At 40.7% G+C, this 20,097-nt stretch overlaps 1 protein-coding gene across 11 annotated transcripts in view; it reads right to left on the reverse strand.

The window, feature by feature from the left end:
• Positions 1 to 20,097, reverse strand: part of LOC108004322 (potassium voltage-gated channel protein Shal) — a 155,689-nt gene that overhangs the window by 102,521 nt on the left and 33,071 nt on the right. For all 11 annotated transcript variants that reach the window (XR_009833454.1, XR_009833453.1, XR_009833452.1 and 8 more), the window contains exon 3: positions 10,347 to 10,509. Coding sequence is in view for 8 of the 11 variants with exons in the window: in XM_062087299.1 (XP_061943283.1) it covers positions 10,347 to 10,509 (163 nt within the window). In the remaining 3 variants the exon portion in view is untranslated. The remainder of the gene's footprint in view (positions 1 to 10,346; positions 10,510 to 20,097) is intronic.

The following is a 20,097-nucleotide window of genomic DNA, read 5'->3' on the forward strand; positions in this document are numbered from 1 at the left end:
CACGCGGCGGCATAAAGAGTTCCAATTAAAAGTCCCTTTACCGAGTTCGCGCCAAGTTAATCCGAGGAATCTCGCCCCCATTGTTCCCGCCGACATTTATCGTGGCCGCCGTAATATCCCGAATATCGGCTCGAACAAAGGTAATCGACTCGAGCTGCGCCGAATCGAAGGAGGAGGAGGAGGAGAGCTCGTCTCGTTCGAAGCTTTCCAAATATCGATGAAAAAATTATTCCCATTCGACTATTTCTCGAGCATCGATTCATCCACGAAGAATAAACACGGCAAGGGATGTTGTATTTGACAAAATTACGCAGAATTATTTTAAAAAATTCCTCTTTCGTGTTCTTTTTCGACGTGTTAATTACACAGACATTAAAACTATCGATATCGCGAGAAATTGATTAAAAATCGAGCCGCGAATTGCAATTCTAATCGGTTTATTTACGGGATCAGCAAAGAGGAATAATAAGAAAGTTATTTGACAAAATTACTTGACGCGATGTATGTACAAAATTATTAGAAAAATTTCTCCATCTAGCGGCGGTTTTATGCATTAATTATTAATTAATTGAAACTATCGATATCGCGATTAAAAATTCTAAAAATCGAGCCGCGAATTGTAATTCTAATCGATTGTAATCGGGATACACGATCGACGAAGATGAATTAATAAGAAAGTTGCGCAGTCGTTTGACGAAATTACGGGGCTATATATATGGAATTGTTAAAAAAAATTCCTCTCTCGTATTTTTTTTCGACGTGTTAATTACGAGGGCGTTGAAACTATCGATATCGAGCGAGTAGAAATTCTAAAAATCGAGCCGCGAATTTAATTCTAATCGCTCGTAATCACGATCAATGAAGACGAATTATTAAGAAAAAGCATTATTTGACAAAATTACGGCGTAATACATGCAAAAGACACGAAATTTCGAAAAATCGAGCCGCGATTTATAATTGTAATCCGTTTATCGTGGTACAGAATCAACGAAGAGGAATAATAAGAAAGTTATTCGACAAATATTTTACGATATATACAAAATTATTAGAAAAATTTCTCTATCTAGCGGATTTTCTTTCCACGTATTAATTACGCGTAATTCTAATCTAATCTAATACACGACCAAAGAAAACGAATTAATACGGGACAATACATGGAAAAGGCGCAAAAAATCGATCAACGAAGAATAAAAAAGTTGAAATGAAAAATATCAACGCAATAGAACATTACAAAAATTTCGTAATCGATTCCGTACGATACACGACTAACAAACTGTAACGACGAAAAGACTGCGCTGTTATTCGGCAAAAATTACGACGCAATACAATTATTCAAAGAGAATATCTCTCTTTCTCTTTCTCTCTCTCTCTCTTTCTCTCGCGTTAATTAAGTGGACGAAATCGAGACGCGTGATTAGAAATTCTAAGAGGTTTCGAAAACCAATTTTAAAAAAATGCTTGCGGTACGTACCTCGGATCGGTGCAAAATCGGACTTTTGTGTCGCGCGTTTTCGAAGCGTAGAACGGAGAGAAGCCCGAGTACGACCGATCGCGACCGTTCAAAACTGAAAACTGAATGAGGCGCGTCGTCGCCGAGGTCGAAGCGCCGACCGCTTCCACAACACGCGAACTACGAACGGTGAAATTTCAAAACAAGGAAGTCGAAGAAATCGACACGAAGGTCGATTCAAAATCTGCTTTACGTATCCGTAAGGCAATTAAAAAAAATTCGATTGATACCGCGTGATTGCTCGACCGACGTATTAATTAACTTCGATCAATTAACGTTGCAGCCGCGTTCGTTTACGCATAAAAATAAATTACGTGAAAATAAATGCGCGGCGATCTTTGCGTTACACAATTCTTGAAATATACTCCGCTTCGAAAATACGAGTGGGGGAGGAAAAGGAAGAAAGAGAAAAGTTATAAATCTTTGGAAGAAAAATATATAACGATGGATAGGCGATAAATCTTGAAGGAAATCGGGGAACGATGTTTACGATCCGCGGTTAACGATCGAAAATCCCGATAAATAGCGAAATATTCGCTGGAAATTGGACGAAAAAACACACGAATTTTTACACGAATTGAATACTCGATTTGTTTAAATATTTATGCGACGGTTGATCGAGCTGAATTTCGAAGGATGTTAAAATATATAAAATAATCGGAGGATATTTGAAATCTCTAATTAGATGCTATAATATTTACGGATTATTAATTGACACCATATCTTAAACGTGAAATAGATATATAGATTTATTAATTCTCTCATGAGCGACGATATTCAAAAATCAGTTGAATTTTCGATATTTCTCCGTTTATTTTAATTCGAATAATGATCCTTTCTCGACTTCCCTTTTTACGTCGGCCAATCTTATGTTCGGACAAGATATGTGATACGTGTAAATCGACCGTTTTATCGATGCAATAACGGAATGACGGTTGGCGGTAATTTAAGCCCGAGTATCTAGTCCATTTTGATTTATCGAACGTATGTGGCCAGTGAAACGTGTATCGATGTGTGTTTTACGAGGTGCGAACCCGGTTGACAGGCCTCGTCGAAGCCTGCGGAACAATGTGGGATATTTCATCGCGCTTCTCCTTCCTCTTCACCCATTCCCCTTATTCTTTTCCCTTATTTTCTTCTTTGTCCTCTCGCGAAAGAAATTTACTCGTCAAACTTTGGGAAATTTCAAAGAATCTAAACTCAAGAATTTTTCCCAAAGAACTCGTTTTTTTTCTTTCTTTCTTTTTTTTTTTTTTATTTTCCTCGATCAATTTTTAATTTACTTTTGAAAATAATTCCGTCTAAATTCTTTAAATCGGGTTCTAGGATATTTTCCCATTTTTAATTTTCCACTTTTGTTCGTTGTTCAAATATATTTTTTAATAATTTAAACTTTAATTTTCAACGAAAATATTGAAAGGAAAATATCGCTTTGATTAAAAAAAGAAAAAAGAAAGAAAAATTTGAACTCTATCGCATTTCGTCGTATTAATTTTCCATTCGAGATAAATCCACCTCGTACACCTCATCGTCATTTTTAGGTTTTCGCGTAAAATTACGCGTAAAATGGCAGAGAATCGAGTCGCGCATAAATTCGAAACACGATAAATTTTTCCCTTGTCACGTGTAATTTCCACACAAGTTCTTATTCTCTCCAACCACACCACAGGGAGCGTGACGCGTATCCTCCGTACGCAGGGGCATAAATCATGTGCAGAGCCCGAGGAAACGTTCCGCCTCGCCGGAAACCGAAAGGTTTCTCGAAGAAAAACAATCGAAAATCGGGAAAATCAACCGTGGACAGGTTTTATCGTCGCTACATCGAACAGATCTCTCTCTTCTTCCCTTCCCTTTTTTCCTTTCCTTTCTTTCTTTTTCCTTTTCTCTCCTCTGAATTCTCTCATAAATTTTCCAACCAGAGATCAACGAACACGACGACGGATTTTTCCGGCGCGATGGCGAACTTTTCACCGAACAAAGAATCACCCTCGAAGCCAAAAGATATCGATCCGTTCTTCTTACATTACACAAAACTCGCATTGTTTCAGATTTTGTAATCGTTTAAGCGTTACGAGCTTGCTCCTCCTCTCCTCGAAAAGATTCAGAGACGAGTCTTTTTTATTTATCGTCTTTATCGATCGTTCCTGGGGTGGAGAAAGGGCGGTTTAATCCTCGGAGGATCTCGATTCCCTCGTAAACGAAGCGCGGACAAGTGGGCGCTTCGAAGCCAACCAAATTTTCCCATTACTCGCCCCGTGGAGAGATCGAAAACGAGGGTGGAATTTCACTTGGAGGTCGAGGGATGGTAAATAGGTTAATTACTATTGGTCGGCCGGTGTAAATCTTGGCCATTCATCGTAAATATCCAACAACGTTTCGGCTTCATCGTGACTCGGGTGTCAAACCGTCTGCCAATAATTGTCCAGTTGGTCCGAGGGGAGGCCGGCTTAACGAGCCACCCTCGCTCCTATGCCAAATAGGACGAATTGCGTCACGAGTTGAGGAATTCGCTACGAATTCGATTTAACGAATACTCCTCCATCTGTCGATCGATTCTATCGTGGAACGGTTTGTTTGTCCAGCGAAAAGGGGAAGAAAAATGGGCGGGAATATGATCGAAACGTCCCCTCTAATCTGGCGTTTCCGCTCAAGTTGGCTCGACGCGTGAAAGTGGCTTCGCGACGTGGCTTATTCCTCCCCTTTGCACAAGTTTCCGCGAGAACAATCGCCTTTCGTCCTTTTTTCTTTCTCTCTTTCTTTTTTTCACGAATATCTTGGCGGAACTCTGTGCCTCCAGGCGATCACAGAGTCATCGAGCAAACGAACGAAACGTTTCACAGTTTTTTCTTCCTCCTTTCTTTTCTTTTTTCGCGCTCGTTATTTTTTTCTTCTTTTTCCTCTTCGAGACTTTCACCGTGCAAACCGCCGGGGAAAGAAACTGAAAGCGTGGCGAGAGTTGTCCTCCACCGAGGAAAGAGATACAGAGATGGTGAAGAGGAAAGATTCGTGGAAGAAAGAGAGAGAATCTCATCTTGGGAATTTTTAAGGGAGTGATGGAACTGTTACTCGTTTCGAAACGTTTAGAGATACTTTTTGTTATATTTCTTGGCAGTTTTTGACTGAGGGAGAATTGTACGCTCCAAAAATCATTGGTCAGAGGGGGGAGAAAGCTTGGAGTTTTTACGAGACGAGAGATGTCACGATCCCTAAATTTCAACCCTGTTTCCATAGGCAATAAGATGAAGGATCGCCTCTTACTTTCTTTTTCAAGAAGCGAAGCTAAGTATTATATACTCTTCTCGAACGAAGAAAAGCGTTTATTCGTTGCGTACACGATTCTCCGTGCAATAAAAATTATTTAAACATTGTGCCACGGCCGTGGATTATTTGCGTCTCGCCAGGCCGGTTTGATAGCCGGTGGAAATGCTAAAATCGTCGATGATCGGTAAACAGTTAGGAAGCGTGAAAAAGATTTGTTCCAGAGATCTGAGAATTGGAAGAATCGAAAGGAAGAGAGAATTATCCTCGTGTCAGTTAGAATCGCAGCCACGAATATGAGTCACGCTTCGAATTTTTATCCAATAGCAAAATTGCAGTATACTTTCTCGCAACTATAATCGTTTCATAATTAATCTTTTGTACTTGTACAAGATTTTATGAATGTCGCTGCTTTGGAATCGATAATGGCACAAAAGTCACGATAATCCATTAATAATTGTTTTTAAAAATTTTGAAAAGTCTCTCCTCTAAAATTTGCGTTTTAATCTGTGCCATTATCAATGGCATAGCAATCAGTATACTTAATCGATGAAATTAATTGAATAAAACAAAGAAACAAATTGTACGTGTCCTATATATATGATTTAGAAAAGTTTGTTCCAAATTTGACTCGGTTAAAGAAAAGAGTATCGATCGAAAGAAAATTCGTTTCAATCGGAGGGGGAAGATGATGGCCGTGTAATGGAGAAGAAGAGAGGGAAAAAAGAAAAGGGAAAAAAGTTCTTCGAGATTTTAACGATGGGGAGAAAGTATCCGTGGAATAATATCCCACGAAAGTTAACGCGATCCTCGCTCGTTCGCACGTTTAATTACTTTTTGTGCCTCGGATCGCCTAGTTGTGTTTCGTTCAGCCAACAAAAAGAGAGAAAAAAAGTAGAAGCCACAATGTTTCGATATTCCGTGCAATTTTTTCCCTCCTTCTCTCCTCCCGCGCTCGCCACGATTTTCGATACCTCGAATAATCCAGCGAATAAGGGTTGCTCGTTCGTGGAATTCTTATATGGATAAAATAAAGACGAACTTACTTTCTCTTTACATTTGCATCCCTTTGTTTCCATAAAAGTAATAATTGATAAATGAACGAGGAAGTTGGTACTCTCATTAGAGAGATTCCAATTCTGTATGGAGAAACATTGGATTTTCGCGGCGTCTTATTCTTAATTCCTAGCGAAGTTAATTATTTTAATTCTTGGTGGAATAACACTTGGAACGAGGAAGATTTTTAAAGAACAATAAATTTCGAAATTTACGTTGGGAAGGGGAGATAATTCCACAGGATGTTAGATAAAATAGGAAGAAAGTTAATTCTTAAATCGCAAAGTTACTTTCCTTTAATATTTGTTGAGACTCGTTTCATAAAATAATAGATCGAACGAGGGAATTGGTATTTTTAAAGAAATAAATTTTCGAAATTTATGCAGCAACCGGACCTGGTAAAGTTAGAGGCGGAGAGGTGTAGAGTTTGTTTCACGGGACGAGAAGTTTCACCAAGCCAACTGTTTACTTATGGAAGCTTCTCTCAAATATTTGTTTATCCTTACCAGGCCGAACTTAGTTCAGAGATCGATCTCTGAAGGCCAGATCGCGGGAAAAAACCGGACAATTTCTATGCTCGTCTAATGCTCCACGTTCGAATCTATTTATTTACAAGCCACGTTCAGTTTTGGTATCGCATTCCTGTTCAAATCTTTCGCGTTATTTAAATATGCAACTCGAACGATTTTATCGTTTCCTTCGTGGACTCGATTCTGCAAATTTATGTCGATTCGATTTTCAATTATTTATTCGTAAAAATCATCTACAAATTACTTTGCACACAATACTATAGGAGAAGAAATTTTTCTTTTAACACCAAATTTTCATCCAATATCCGATTAATATTAATTGAATTTAGTGCTGGATCAATCACACTGATTACATAAACACTCGTATCAACGAAAGCAATTACATATGCACAACAACAAAATGTGTAATCTAAAAAATAAACTGTAATTGAATTCGCGATATCCGAATAATTAAATACCAATCTACCCCGTCTTCCCTCTCCCAAATTTCTATAAATTTCTCTTATCTGTTACCGAAAAAATTACTTTTAAAGATTAATTTTAAATCTCAAAAATCTCTATTCGACTAGCCTGCCTGTTACCAAGAGTTTCATCACAGTGATGTACACCTTTCCATCGTTTCGTAAAAAAAAAAAAAGAAAAAAAAGGGATTAACAAAGTATTAATATCCTGTAGAACATCGAATCGAATTATTACTCTCGATGAATTCGCGTGGGGGGCGGATGAGGGAAAGAAGGAAGAAGGAAACAAAATAAGGAGGGGGAGAGGAAAGTTCGTGGTATTAAAAAATCAAATCTCGTCCGGGCAGGTGACGAGAACGGAGGAGGGTGGAGGGAGGGAAGGATGTGTGTCCGAAACCGCATGCATATGTAGATGGGACGCATCTGCATTGCAGATTAAAGCGGGGGAGGGGGAGGCGCGCGAAAGAAAGCGGGCTCCGATTTCAAGGGGGGAGGGAATCGTCGAATTGGGAAACTGTCCTCTCCCCCGAAATTTCGCAAAAGTTGCCTCGAATTCCTTGGCTCGATGTCTGCAATTCCTCGCCCCCTACGTAATGAACGTAAGTGAAACTCGATTGCGGTTTTTTCCGTCTCGGCCCGCCAACTTGGCAACGAGTGAAAGAACGTGAACGTGAACCGGAAGCGCGCAAGGAAAGCGAATCCTCGAAGCCGTTACGTTGAAAAAACGTGCGCGAGAAGGGTTTATATATAAAAAAGCCGCTTTGAAACGACGTAGCAAAGCGAGTTATGTAAAGTTACGAAAGTTGAGATGAAATTTCCCTCCTCTCTCTCTCTTTTTTTAACAATGCGTGGCACGGTTACAAAGAGAAATTCGTTTCTGGAACTGTTAATCGGACTCGGGGGCGCCACTCGACAGGCTTTAAACAGGGCTGAAACTAAATTGAAAAATGTACCACCTTTAGCAAGATAGAAGAAAGAAAATTGTTGAAATTTTCTTCCTAATCAAGGAAAGATTAGTAGATACTTAGATGCACACCAAAATGGTGTGAAAATCGTAAGGATCTTTTTTATCTTTTCATCGAGTAAAGGTAGATAGAAATGGATGAATGGTAATTGGAATAATTTCCAATGATATGTGATTTTCGGGGCGAGAATTGTACGAGTATGGAGGGAAAGTGTTAACTCAGTCCCAATCTCTGCGAAAGGATCTCCCAGGACGCAACAACGATGAGCAACAATCGCTATCAATCAACCCCGCGAAACGGGCGGAAGTTGCTCGACCGTGATCCTACCAGCCTCCACTTTATTCGGCCAGCTGCCTCTGTCTCTCGCGGAACACAGGATAGTGGTAATGAACCGAGGGTAACCGCTGGCCATCGGCCAACCCAAACTTCTGCTCTCTCTTTCCCTCCGCGTAAAGATTCCTGATCCCGTTTCCCAGGCAGAAGGAATTACAGGTTGCCAGCCAAAGTCTCCGTGTCTGCCTTTAATTCCTCTAATTCGGAAAAACGATCATCTGTTTCGTGGACCAAGCTTTTGCATCGCGTTTGAACTCTAATTTATCCGAAGTAATCGAAGAAAAGTCGAAGAAAAAGTCTTCCCTCGGATTAATTTCGATTTTTAATTTTCTTTTTTTTTTTTCTTGAATTCGTGACGGAAATTCGTCGAGTTATCGCCGATGAAGATAATAAGGGGAGGGCCGTTTAACATTTCCAAGAGCAATTTGTCGAATGGAAAACGCACTGGGATTTTTTTTGTGTCAAGACAACCTCGACGATCTCTTCAACTTTAACGAGAACAATTGCGGGTAACAATCGCGATCGAGGGTAACTGGGAAGAGCAAAGGAGGCTCAAAGGAGGAAAATGTATGAGGGAGGGGCTTAATGGGTGCTCGATCAAATTGACCGGTTTAGCGAGTCGCGGAACGAAAGCGATGATAATCGGAATGACGATTCCATTCGACTATTAAAGACTCCCCAACTCCTCCAGCTCTGGAGAGTAAGGAGGCAATCGCAGAGGTTTCATTAGCATTCCCGCCTTCATAGGGAGGGCCTTTGATGTCCGTGCTAATAAAATATGTCGGCGATCGATGCTTGTCCATGATTTCTTTTCTTCTTTTTCTTTCATTATTGGGATCGGTGTAGAGACACGATGACGAAGATGACCTCCTCCTACGAAATTTCTCCTCGATTTTCAGAAATGCCGATTCCAATTGTACAAATTGTATTTGATTTTACACTGATTTTTTTATCCCTCTCAATTGAAGTAAAGCAAACGGAGAAAAATCGTAAGACGACTATTTCTGTTCCAGACGAGTTTAAATTCTTCGAGTTTATTTTTTAAATTGTCCCCTTGGTTCGCGCGAAAAATTCGAGAAATTGAGAATACATCAACGAAACGACGGCTGCACCGTCCACCGCAACTCGAAATTGCTGTCACCTGCTCCATTTTCTCCATCCGTGCACCGTGCACCAGCCTCGTTCTAATCGATTGCTCGCATTCCTGACCACCGGTGACACCCGGTAAGATAACCGCACGGAATGACGATATAGCCCAATTCGATCACGTTATGTAACGTCGAATTAAATCTTGTCATTATGCGATCGCCGATAAATGGAGAGCCGTACACGCGTCGGATTAATTCTGAATCTGACGTTGAAGCAGGATTTTAAAATAGATAGATATTATATTTGTACTGGAAGACGAAGAAGAAGAGGAAGAAGAAGCGATGTGAAAAAAATGAGGGAATTAATCATGTACAGTCCGTTTCTCCTCTCCAAGGAGCCAAGAGTATGCTTGAATCCACCAGGTGGTTGGCTCTCCGCGTCTCGCATGCGAAATATCTCGCCTTTGGATATTAAAAAAATTTCTTCGGCTTCGTATGCGTGCGTTACGAAGAGGAATACATTGGCAATATTAAAATTCTGCTTCCGATATGTAAGATATTCAAAGTGGGTCGAGTTTAAAGCGATTTATCGCGATCAAACGCGATGAAAGCATCCGTGGGGGGAAAAAAATCCGTGGAAAGCTAAACTAAAAGTCCAAAGACATGGAAAAATAGAAATAAAGTCCAATGAGGCACGGTTGTGGACACGAAAAAAGACATTTCACGAAACTAACTTCCATATTCCATCGAATGGGGGAAAAAAAAGAAAAAGAGAAAAAAGGGGAAGAAAATCCATATGGAAAAGGATGGAGGGAACCTTCCGTCATTTCCATGGAACGTAAATTAATGTTAATCGGATTCGCCACTCGGATTCGTTCCACTCGTCGGCGATCCGTTGAATTACAACTGGATCGGGCCGGAATTAAGGTCGAATTAAATTTCGAAACGTAACGTGCTCGTTTACGATAACACGCGTTACCGATAACAGATTAACAACGCGAAGATAGATGGTCCGTGATCCGAATCCACCATCATTTTCCATCCGCGGCTGATACTGCTGATTGGATGGCGGTCCGGTCGCTTCGATAAGAAATGTAAAAAAAAAAAAAAAAAAAAGAGAGAAAGGAAAAAACTTTCACACTCACCCTCTGCGCCTTTCGCTTATCAGCCCGCTGATTCTGGTGATATATTCGGCTGAAATTACTGACGATAACAGGCACCGGTAAAGCGATCACAAGGACACCGCTGAGAGAGCATACACCCCCCACGATTTTTCCCGCGATCGTTTTCGGAACCATGTCACCGTACCTGAAACAGAGAAAAGATGAGAATTCGTTAGTTAGAATATTTCACTTGGCGAGATTTATACATTCCCTCCTTCTGTTTCCAAATAAACGGAATGGTAAATAAATCGACATCGTTTACAACAGGGGAATACAATGGGGGATGAACGGGATGAAAATGTAAGATTCGATCAATCTTCGCTCGGAAACAATTTTTCAAGCAACAGTCAGAGAGAAGAGCGCAACGGAACGAGCACGGTCTGACTATATACGGGCCATTTCCCCTTACGCGTTAACCTCATATCCCCGCGTGTCAATCATACTTTATCGCTGCAATATGAAGTATTTCGTGAAGCGAGAGTTACTCGAATCGACAAACTGGGATTAGATATAAATATAAATATAAATATCCCTGAGAAGAATCTCGTCGCGCAGCTTCGAAACGATTGGTTCAAACAGGGTTGAAGAAAAACGATCGTGAGGGGGTTGAAAGGGTTGAAAATTGAAAAATCCGCGATAAATTTCATTGTGGATTTTTATAATAGGTAAGAGAAAAGAGGGAAGAGGGAAGCTTCGTTTCGAGAACGTTATTACTCTCGATTTCTTTGGTGAGTCGCGTTAAAGTAGGATGAAAAGGGACAGGGAAAGTGGGAGGGAAATGGGAGGAGAAGGACAGGAAGAGTTTTCGCGATATCGCGTAAAGATTACGACCCATTCCTCTTTATCGGGCAAACGATAAAACTTTTCCTTCGATTATACGTGCCCTCGAAACCGTGCTCACCCATTTCCTCCTCTCGAGTTTGTGCATTTACGAATTCATTTGACTGTATCAACTATGAGTTTCTCTTTTTTTTTTATCTCTCAATTCTTTTCTCTCTCTTTCTCCTTTCTACCATTCCTTTCCTTTTATTAACTATATCAATTTTGCGTCTCGAATTGTCGTTTAATAACGAGAATCGTCAATGTGAGGGGTCTTTTAGTTATTAAAATTTAATCTGATGCAGAATCAATTTATTAACTTTAATATATATATATATTTTTTTAAGACTTCCTGCACTTTATTCGACAATATTCAAAATACGTTTACTTAAACAAATGTTGAATGGATGGGAAAATTATATTTTTAATTCCCAATAAAATGTATAAGACATTCCGTACAAAATACTGTCATACTCGAATATAAAACAAAGCTTAAAACAATTACAATTGCTCGTCTTACGTGGATTTTACGCGGAGAATCGACAATGATAGAATTCTGAATAGAAATTGCAGAAAAGTACGGTACGGCATATAAAATCGATACTGGAGGCGTGCATTGCGTGTAAATTAGCCGTGCTTAATGTCCTTCCTTCGCGAAGGCAAGCAATGCCGCAAGCTTGCGCCGCAAACGTCGCGTCCACTTTACACACAGGGCGTCTGCTGCGACGTCTTTTATTACACCGCGAAAGTGAGAACTCGCTCGAGAACGTTTGCGCCATCGAATCGCTCTGACTTTTCTTTTTTCTTCTTTTTTCTCTGCCCAATAAACGCGTTAAACGCGTGTGAAAATAGAAATATTAAACCGTTCAAAATGCAAACGAGAAATTGATACGCGACCGTCGAAACGGGAGAAACAAACTTTGATCAAAGTCAAAATCGAATTGAAAAAAAAAAAAGGAATAAATTCGAAAACACAATGGATATAATGGATTAAAGCAAAATGATTCGATCAAAGTCGAGTAATTTGATTCGTTAGATTAAAAAAGGTGTTCGAGTGAAAAAATTTCACTTTGAGAGATCGAAGTTCGAGGATCGAAGAATAACCGACGAATCAAGTTAGTGATCGAAGTGAAGGAAATAATAAGTCGAAGGAATAATTCAAAAAATTTTTGGAAACAGTAACTCGTATCCTACCGTCAGCTTTTTCCCTTGCTTGTCCATATTTCTTAAACAGACGCGTGCCCCGCGAGAAACTTGCGACGAATTCGAGAAAAGTTTCTCCGCCGTTGTGTTCTCGATCGACAACGAGTTCGAGTGTTCCGACACTTTGCCCACTCGTGAAATTTCAAAAGCGTCGAAACGATTAGAAGGAGAGAAAGAAAAAAACGATACGCCGCCTGATCGTGGCTCGACGTGACGACTTTTATGAACATCGGCAAATTGGGAAATGGGCCGAGGAAATTGGAAACGTCACGTTCGATGCGCGTGACCGATTGCTCGAATCGAAGCTTCAGGGAAGGAACGTAACATTTATAAAGTAACAAATAAATAAAAGGAACAGGGAATTCGATTGTCCAAGTTTGTCCAAGAATTTATCGGTCGGTGACAGATGCAATCGAGAGAAAGGTCAGCGGAAAGGGAAAACGTTAAAGGGAAGATCCTATCGGGAGATTACGGTGCGACGCACCGTGTTGAAATTTTGTTCGATTGTACTCTCGTTCTCTTTCCCATCTCTCGATAAATTTGCATCATTAAAAAGATTGTGAAAGCAAATAAGAATTTGTTGAAAGGAATAGATGGAGCGAGGCAAGGGAAAAGAAGGGTTTGTTGATCGGTGCAATCGAACTGTTCGTCGAGAGACGCGCGAAACAAAGGCAGAAATCATTTTGAGAGGCACGTACGATAAGCCGTGGATTCCCGTGGTCGTAACGTATTTGCCCTGGCACGCATTAGCGGGCGGCGGTTTCCACGTAATTATGGCCGGTTTCAACGTGCAAGCCGCACACGTAGCCTGTTATATTATTAAAAAGAGAAACGTGTGCGCTAATTGGCAAGCGACGAAGGCACCGCTCGTTACCCACCGAGCTTTGCAAACCGACCGAGCAATTCATCCGAGCTTAGCACGAGGGGAAAAGATGTTTAAACAGTCGGTGAAATGTCGGAGAGTCGTAAGATCCTGGCAAACACCGCCCATCCCAATATTTTCATCGTCGGGTAAATTTTGCGTACGAACAATCGAGTTGTAAATCGATGTACATTAATTGCCAAAATTTCTAAAAACTAGTATTCCACGTATATACAAGGTAAACAAAAAAGAGAACAAAACTACCCAATCTTTTTCATAAATAACAAAAAGGAATTCATTTTTAAAATTCAATCTTTCTTTCCATTTCCTCGACGCATTTTTCATCTCTCTCCTCCTTAACAATTCCCTACATTCTAACCATCACCAGACCCAATATATTTTCTCGCGCCGAAATAGATTAAAAAAGGTTCGATCGAGGTTCATCGAGCATTCAAGCAACGATTCCCGAGGATAACCGCGTTTTTAATTGGACGGAAGTGAACAGAGGAGGGAAGCAAGGAGGGAAGAGGGGGGATAGTTAAGGGGAGCTTAAGAGGGAAAATGCAGGAGGCCGCGATCCGGGTCGATCGCCGGTGTTCCAGCGATGTATGCCGAATTAGTTGACGGCACGCCGGCATCCAGTTCCCGCGGGATGGAACGAAACGGCGGCCTCTACCCTTCCCTCCCCCGGAAACTGCGACATAATTCGATGAAGCGAACCCCCCTGGTCTCGTCTCGACGAGGATTGGCGATGTTCCTCGCTTGGAAAATAGAGGGGAGATTGGAAAGGGGAGAGAAAAAAGAAGAGCTTTCTCTCACCTGCCGCAGGATCGACTTTGGTTTTTCGCTCAACGATCGAATCACGCGCCGTTTGCGGTGAAAGCTTTTCGTCTTGTTTGTTTGTCTTTCTCTTATCTCTATCCCCGGATATTTTATTTTTAAATCCATTCCGGTGAATGGAGAGCTTCTCGACGCTTATGATCGTGCTGTTGTAACCGGATCGATTCGTTGATATTTCGTATTCGAGATCTAAAAGCGCTGTTTACGCAATTATTTTGCTCTTTTTGCAGGGAGAATTATTCATCATTTTATTCCTCCCGATTTCGTGAACGGGAATGGGAGGGATATCGTTTATAAATTGTAATATTCTGCGCGGAAATGATGATAATGTTTGACAAAAAGTGAAGAGTGTGTATGATTTGTGATACTTTAATATTTGGCAATACGTATCGTGCAATTGCATCGCAAGTAAAGGTGCACGAACAAATCCCTTTCTCGATTGGTCGTTCGCAATGAACTTGCAAAGAATTTGCAAATTCTTTCCATGAATCATTCCTCATTCGGGACACTTTCGATTTGAATTACCTTACTTTGTTAAAGAGGTTGAATTGATCCCTCGCGATCAAACTTTTCCTTCCCTGAGAAACAGTCGATCAACCCTTGTTCGAATTCGAATCGTAGAACGAGGGTGTGAACAACAACTTTGTAAACTTTAAACTTTTTGATAAGAATCTCAGAGCAACATTGGAAGAAGCAGGTTCGACGATCTCCTTATTTTTCCGTTCTTCTTTCCACCAGAATTACGCGCAATTATTATTCGATTAGTAAAAATTTGAGAAATCGTTTCGGATCTCGTTGTCCAGATCCTTACGATATCTCGACTATCCGATTATTTTATCCTTTCTTCCCTCGAATCAAAGGAAACGAGGATCGTCGAGGGAGCGAACTGGAAGGGAGAACTACTTTCACGCGCCGATGAATCCGATCTTACCGTCTTCAACTTCGATTCGGCTTTAAAGAATTTCTCCTTTTTTCCTCTACTTTTTTCTTCAAAGTTTTCTAAAAAAAATAGTAACTTGTCTGATCCCTCCTTCCTCGAGATCTCCAGAAATGCGATCGAAACGAGAATCCAAGTTTATCCAATCGTTTCGTTTAAAAATTTTTATTCGATCCGTCCAATTCTCTTCGTGTCTCCTTTTTCTTTTTATTCGAACCGATAAATTGATCGGTCGAGAGAAGAAGAGCGTCTTGGAAAATATTGTGAAGCATAAAATTTCGAAACGATCGCTTCCTCCAACATTATCAAAACAGATTCTCGTTTATTCTCGTGTTCGATTCACGAAAACGTTAATTAAATTCAATCTTCACGATATTATTTTCTTCACGATCATACGTACATATCCACTGGAGGATAGATATCGTATTTTAATGCCATTAGAACTGACTTGAGGTGAAATTTAGAGATCGCGTCGAGCAATTCGTTTAAAATTCGAGCCGCGAAAACTCTCCTTAACCTATCCTTAACCTACTATCTTGAAAAAAAGAAAACGCGCGCATCGATATCCCTGTAAAAGGAAAGGAACCGTACGCAAACTTGAAGAAAACTTTGTTGTTGGAATGGAGGCCATTGCGGTATCTCCGCAACATCGAAAACATCGAATCGTTGAAAATGGCCATGAGACCCTATTTTACGACCACTCTTCAACCGACTACTAAAACCGCCTTGGAAAACATTTTACGACCCAATTGCACGATTCCAATGTCTCGTCGAATTTGCCGTATGATCGACCGACGTGTTTCGTTAAACTCGAACGCGTGTACGTGATACGTTATTACGTAATAATAGAACGATAAAAGATATATATATATATGCACATGGTCTCTCGACTCGTCGACAGTTGGGACTAAAATTAATTAACAGTGTCGTTTCTCCGCGAAAGCGTATATTTTATGCGACCGATCGTTCATCCACGTCGAACCTTCCTCATTAACTCCTCGACTCGAGTCCAGTCGTTTGTTCACTTTTAGTCGATTCGATGGAGCGTGCGCGTTGTTTCTTCGGGGATCGAAGCTATTCTGCGAATGAATCTGTTTACGTCCTATTTTCCGTACAACTAAATAAATTTGGAACCGAAACTTGGACCGTGTCAAAGCGGGATAAAGTGGAATTCCTCGAGCGTTTCGATATAAACTTTAATTTTTATTATCGGATCGATTATACAGATCAAGATTGACCCAGAGAAAGCGTATTTTAGTACACGCGTCGTTTGCGTGCACTAGGAAGAAATTTTATTATTATTAATCGAAGAAAAATTGTACAATTTGCAGGAACAATTGCATAGTGAACAATCGAGTCGCCAGGAACTTGCCTGTCCCTCGACAGATCCGCAAACGGAATTCTCTAGTGTTTAGTCTGTCTACAAAGTTTGTGTGCGTCAACTTGTGCCGTTCCGTGATCAAGAGAAGCGGATTTCGAAGAGATAGAGAAATTCGAAGCCTGCTAAGGAAACAGTGGACGGATCAAAGACTCTATCCGGCAAAATATTATCACAATTCGCGTGGCGGAATTTTCACTGGGAATCGTTAAACCGGATATCGCTTGGATAAATTTTGTTTTACACATTTCGCGATTGACATTCAGATAGGAAATTGGATTCGACATGAGAGGCGGTTCTCTCGAGAAGAACACGAAGAACGTGTTTAGAATCTTAGAAAATTCATGGATTGGAGAGAATCTTTGGGGGAGCTATCTTTAGAGAAGCGCGAGCTTGACCAACACCGCGAGAATATTTTGTCGCTTAAACGCGCGCGCGTTAAACTCGTCTTAGATATGAAATGGCAATCGTAAATCGCCCTGATTTCCGGGAAACGAATGTACGAATTTTAATTCTTAACCGATCAAACTTTCTCGCCGGGAAAAAGAAAAATTATTCGATTTATTTTTTGAACTGTATACTTTGGATTTTAATGACTGCAAACTTTTAACCATTAATACACATCATCTCGATAATTTATTGGAAGCATTATCGCATATTTTCGCTTAGCAAAAGAAGAATCTGAAATCTGACCAAGTGAAAGATGTTTCAAAAAACAAGCAGAGATGATTCTGATGACCCTCGAGACATTCCTTTCGATTAAATCCCCCTCCCAAACGAGGGTAGCACGATTGTGTATCTCTCGGTAAAATTCGTCGAAAAAAAAAAGAAAACGATTTGTCCCTTCCCCTTTATTTTCATTACTCCATTTTATCCATTGTTCTATCCGCCGTGCTAACGAGAATCGAATGTAATGGACTCGAATTTATTTTATCGGGCGAGACACGAGAGAAATCGAAAGGAAAGGGAAGAGAGAAGGGGGAGGGGAGAAAAAAACACGAGGGGGAGAGAAAAAGAGAGAGAGAGAGAGAGAGACGAGGAAGAGAGCATCCGGGGAAAAAAATCGATCGCAACGTGTTTGCTTGCTCGGTGGACGCAAAGCAACCTTTCGATGTATAAACACGACCGATCGATAAAAATGGGATCGAGCCGTTCTCGAGCTTTTTGCTCCGTGTCCATCACGGTTGAAACGGATCGCGGGCACCCTTTTCATAGGCGGCAAATGGAACAAGTTCGCCGCGATCCGCATAATGAAAAATGTCATGGAATTAAAAGAGCTTCGATCGGGGAAGCGTTTCCCGTCCCTGCACCGGGGAAGAAAACTCGTAGCAATAGAGGAAGAATCCTACGAAAAATAATACCACGTGAAAAGAAAAGAACTACACTAACTAATAAAGATCCGATGGGAAAGCGCGAAATTTTTGAAGAAAGGGAAAGGGAAGAAAGGGGGGAGATTCCGATAGATTTAATACCGCGAGCGATTAATTTTATTTTGACGCGTGTAAAATTCTTTGTATATCTGCCAACCTATTAATAGCTCTCCTCTCTCTTTTGTTCGATTCACTGGCACTGATCATCACCCACTTCTTCGATTCTTTCCGCGCAAAAAACTGGCCAACCAGTTCGTGCCGCTTGCGCAGCGGGGGGAGAGGGGAGGAGGAGGAGGAGGAGGGGAGGGATGAAGCGTTTTTCCCGGGAAAAGAGTGCGCGAAGTGAGAAAATAAAGAAAGAAAGAAAGAAAGAAAGGAAAAATCGCAATTGCATATTTTTGGAGGACGGATGATTTATAGTTAGAATCGCTCGTCGGCTCGTTCACGCGGGCATTTATTTTTCGTTCTAGGCGTCGAAGCCAGAACCAGGATGCAACACGCTATTAAAAGACGTACACGCATCGCCCCTTTCCAGATTTTCGCCCCGGTCTCTTAGAGCGCGTTGTCCGAAAATAAAGCGCATTCTCACCTTGCGCGAGGAGGATGATCGTGCGTCATCCACCTCTCTCCTCGTCCTCCGCGGGAGGAGGAAGAAGAAGAGAAGAGGAGGAGGAGGAGGAGGAGGACAAAGCCGGCAAAGAGGGGAAAAAAAAGATCGATCGAAGGGTGGAAAACGCGCTGTCTCGAGATTCGTAGACAGAAAGGAGGAAACCGAAATAGATAGGCGTGGCCTGTTTCTAACCGTTGAAATTGTATTACCTGATCCGAATTTTCCATCCGGATTTGAGACAAATTCGCTTTCGTTCGAGCCTCTCCCCCGAAATCGCGATATTCTTCCAATTCTTCTCTTTCTCTCTCTTTGAAATCGATTGTTAAACGATTAAGAGAGAAAAGAAATAGGGGAGAAAAAAGATGTGAAGGTAAATAAAACAATTCCGCCGCGACAAGTTGAGATTTCCCTTCTAACAAGATGTATCGCGACGAGGAGACAAGAGAAAATATTTGAGGAAAATTCTGAGGCTGACGAAGACGAAGCGCGATTGCACAATTTTTCATCGTCGGCTGAGAAATTACTCGTTCGTATTTATTTATTCCTCTCTCTTTCTCTCTTTTTTTTTTAATTTACGAGAGAATCTCGTACGAGGGGTATACAAGATCGATGGAAATTATCACGGTAAATTATTTAATATTTTGACTAGAAATCGGAAGGAAGATCGAAGGTGAAACAGGAGGGAGATAAGATCCATTCGTCGGGATAAAAGGTGAGCGAACCTGATACGATGATATCTTTAACGAGCGCACGACTCGTAATAAGTCGCGCGTGACTTTTGTCGATTTTTTGCACGGAGTTTCATTCGTTCCGGGAGGGGCGAATTTGCAAATAGAATCGCTAGATCGCGGAAAACGGAGAGAAATAAATTTTTCTCGCAGTTTCAGCAAGATTAAAATGTCGTATCATCGTGTTGATAAAAAAACAAGATGGAAGATGGACGTAAAAAGAAAAAATCGTAACGATGATACGAATCTCGATGGTTCCACTTTCCATTTCCATCCCTCCCTCTCGCTTGCAATCTCTCACTTCCGTTCACGAACTATTCTTCTTTTTTTCTTTCCAATCGCATTAAAAAGCTGTACATGTTTTTTGTGTTTATACGTGTCCTCGCCATTTTTGCGCGATGAAAGCGATCCTATCTTCCTTATTGCCGTTATCCTATCATATTCATCTTTGCTTACCTTCCTAACGTTCTTCTTTACCCTTAAGAAAAACATACGGGAAAGCTTTGCGTTTTGTCAAATAAACCAAAATTCTACGAAAATTATCCGAATTTTGCTCGAACGACGGGAAATATTATCAAAATCTAACCGATTAGAAACCGATTCTAGAAAAAGATCATCCTTTTTGCTTTTTCCTCGCGCGTGCCTGAAACGAGCATTACAAAAATAACGGAACGAAAGAAAATAGAAGAGTCGGGAGAATTTTAAATATCTATAAAAATCACCCCTTCGATTTTTAATTAATTAAAGGCAGATTAATAAGATTAATAAGATTGAAAAATATAAAACGATAAAGTGTTACCGCGTAATTTCAAACGGACAAATCTAATCTAAATTAAAAAAAAGAAATTAAATCGATGGGTAAGAAATATGAATCGAATCTGGTCCCCGGGAATTCTAGACACGAGTCCCAACAATGAAGAAACGAGAAACTTTCGTCAAACTTTCAACGAATTTGGAAGGAGAAACGGGGCCGTATAATTCCATGG

The sequence above is a fragment of the Apis cerana genome, linkage group LG1 (assembly GCF_029169275.1).
Source record: "Apis cerana isolate GH-2021 linkage group LG1, AcerK_1.0, whole genome shotgun sequence".
Classification (NCBI taxonomy): Eukaryota; Metazoa; Arthropoda; class Insecta; order Hymenoptera; family Apidae; genus Apis; species Apis cerana.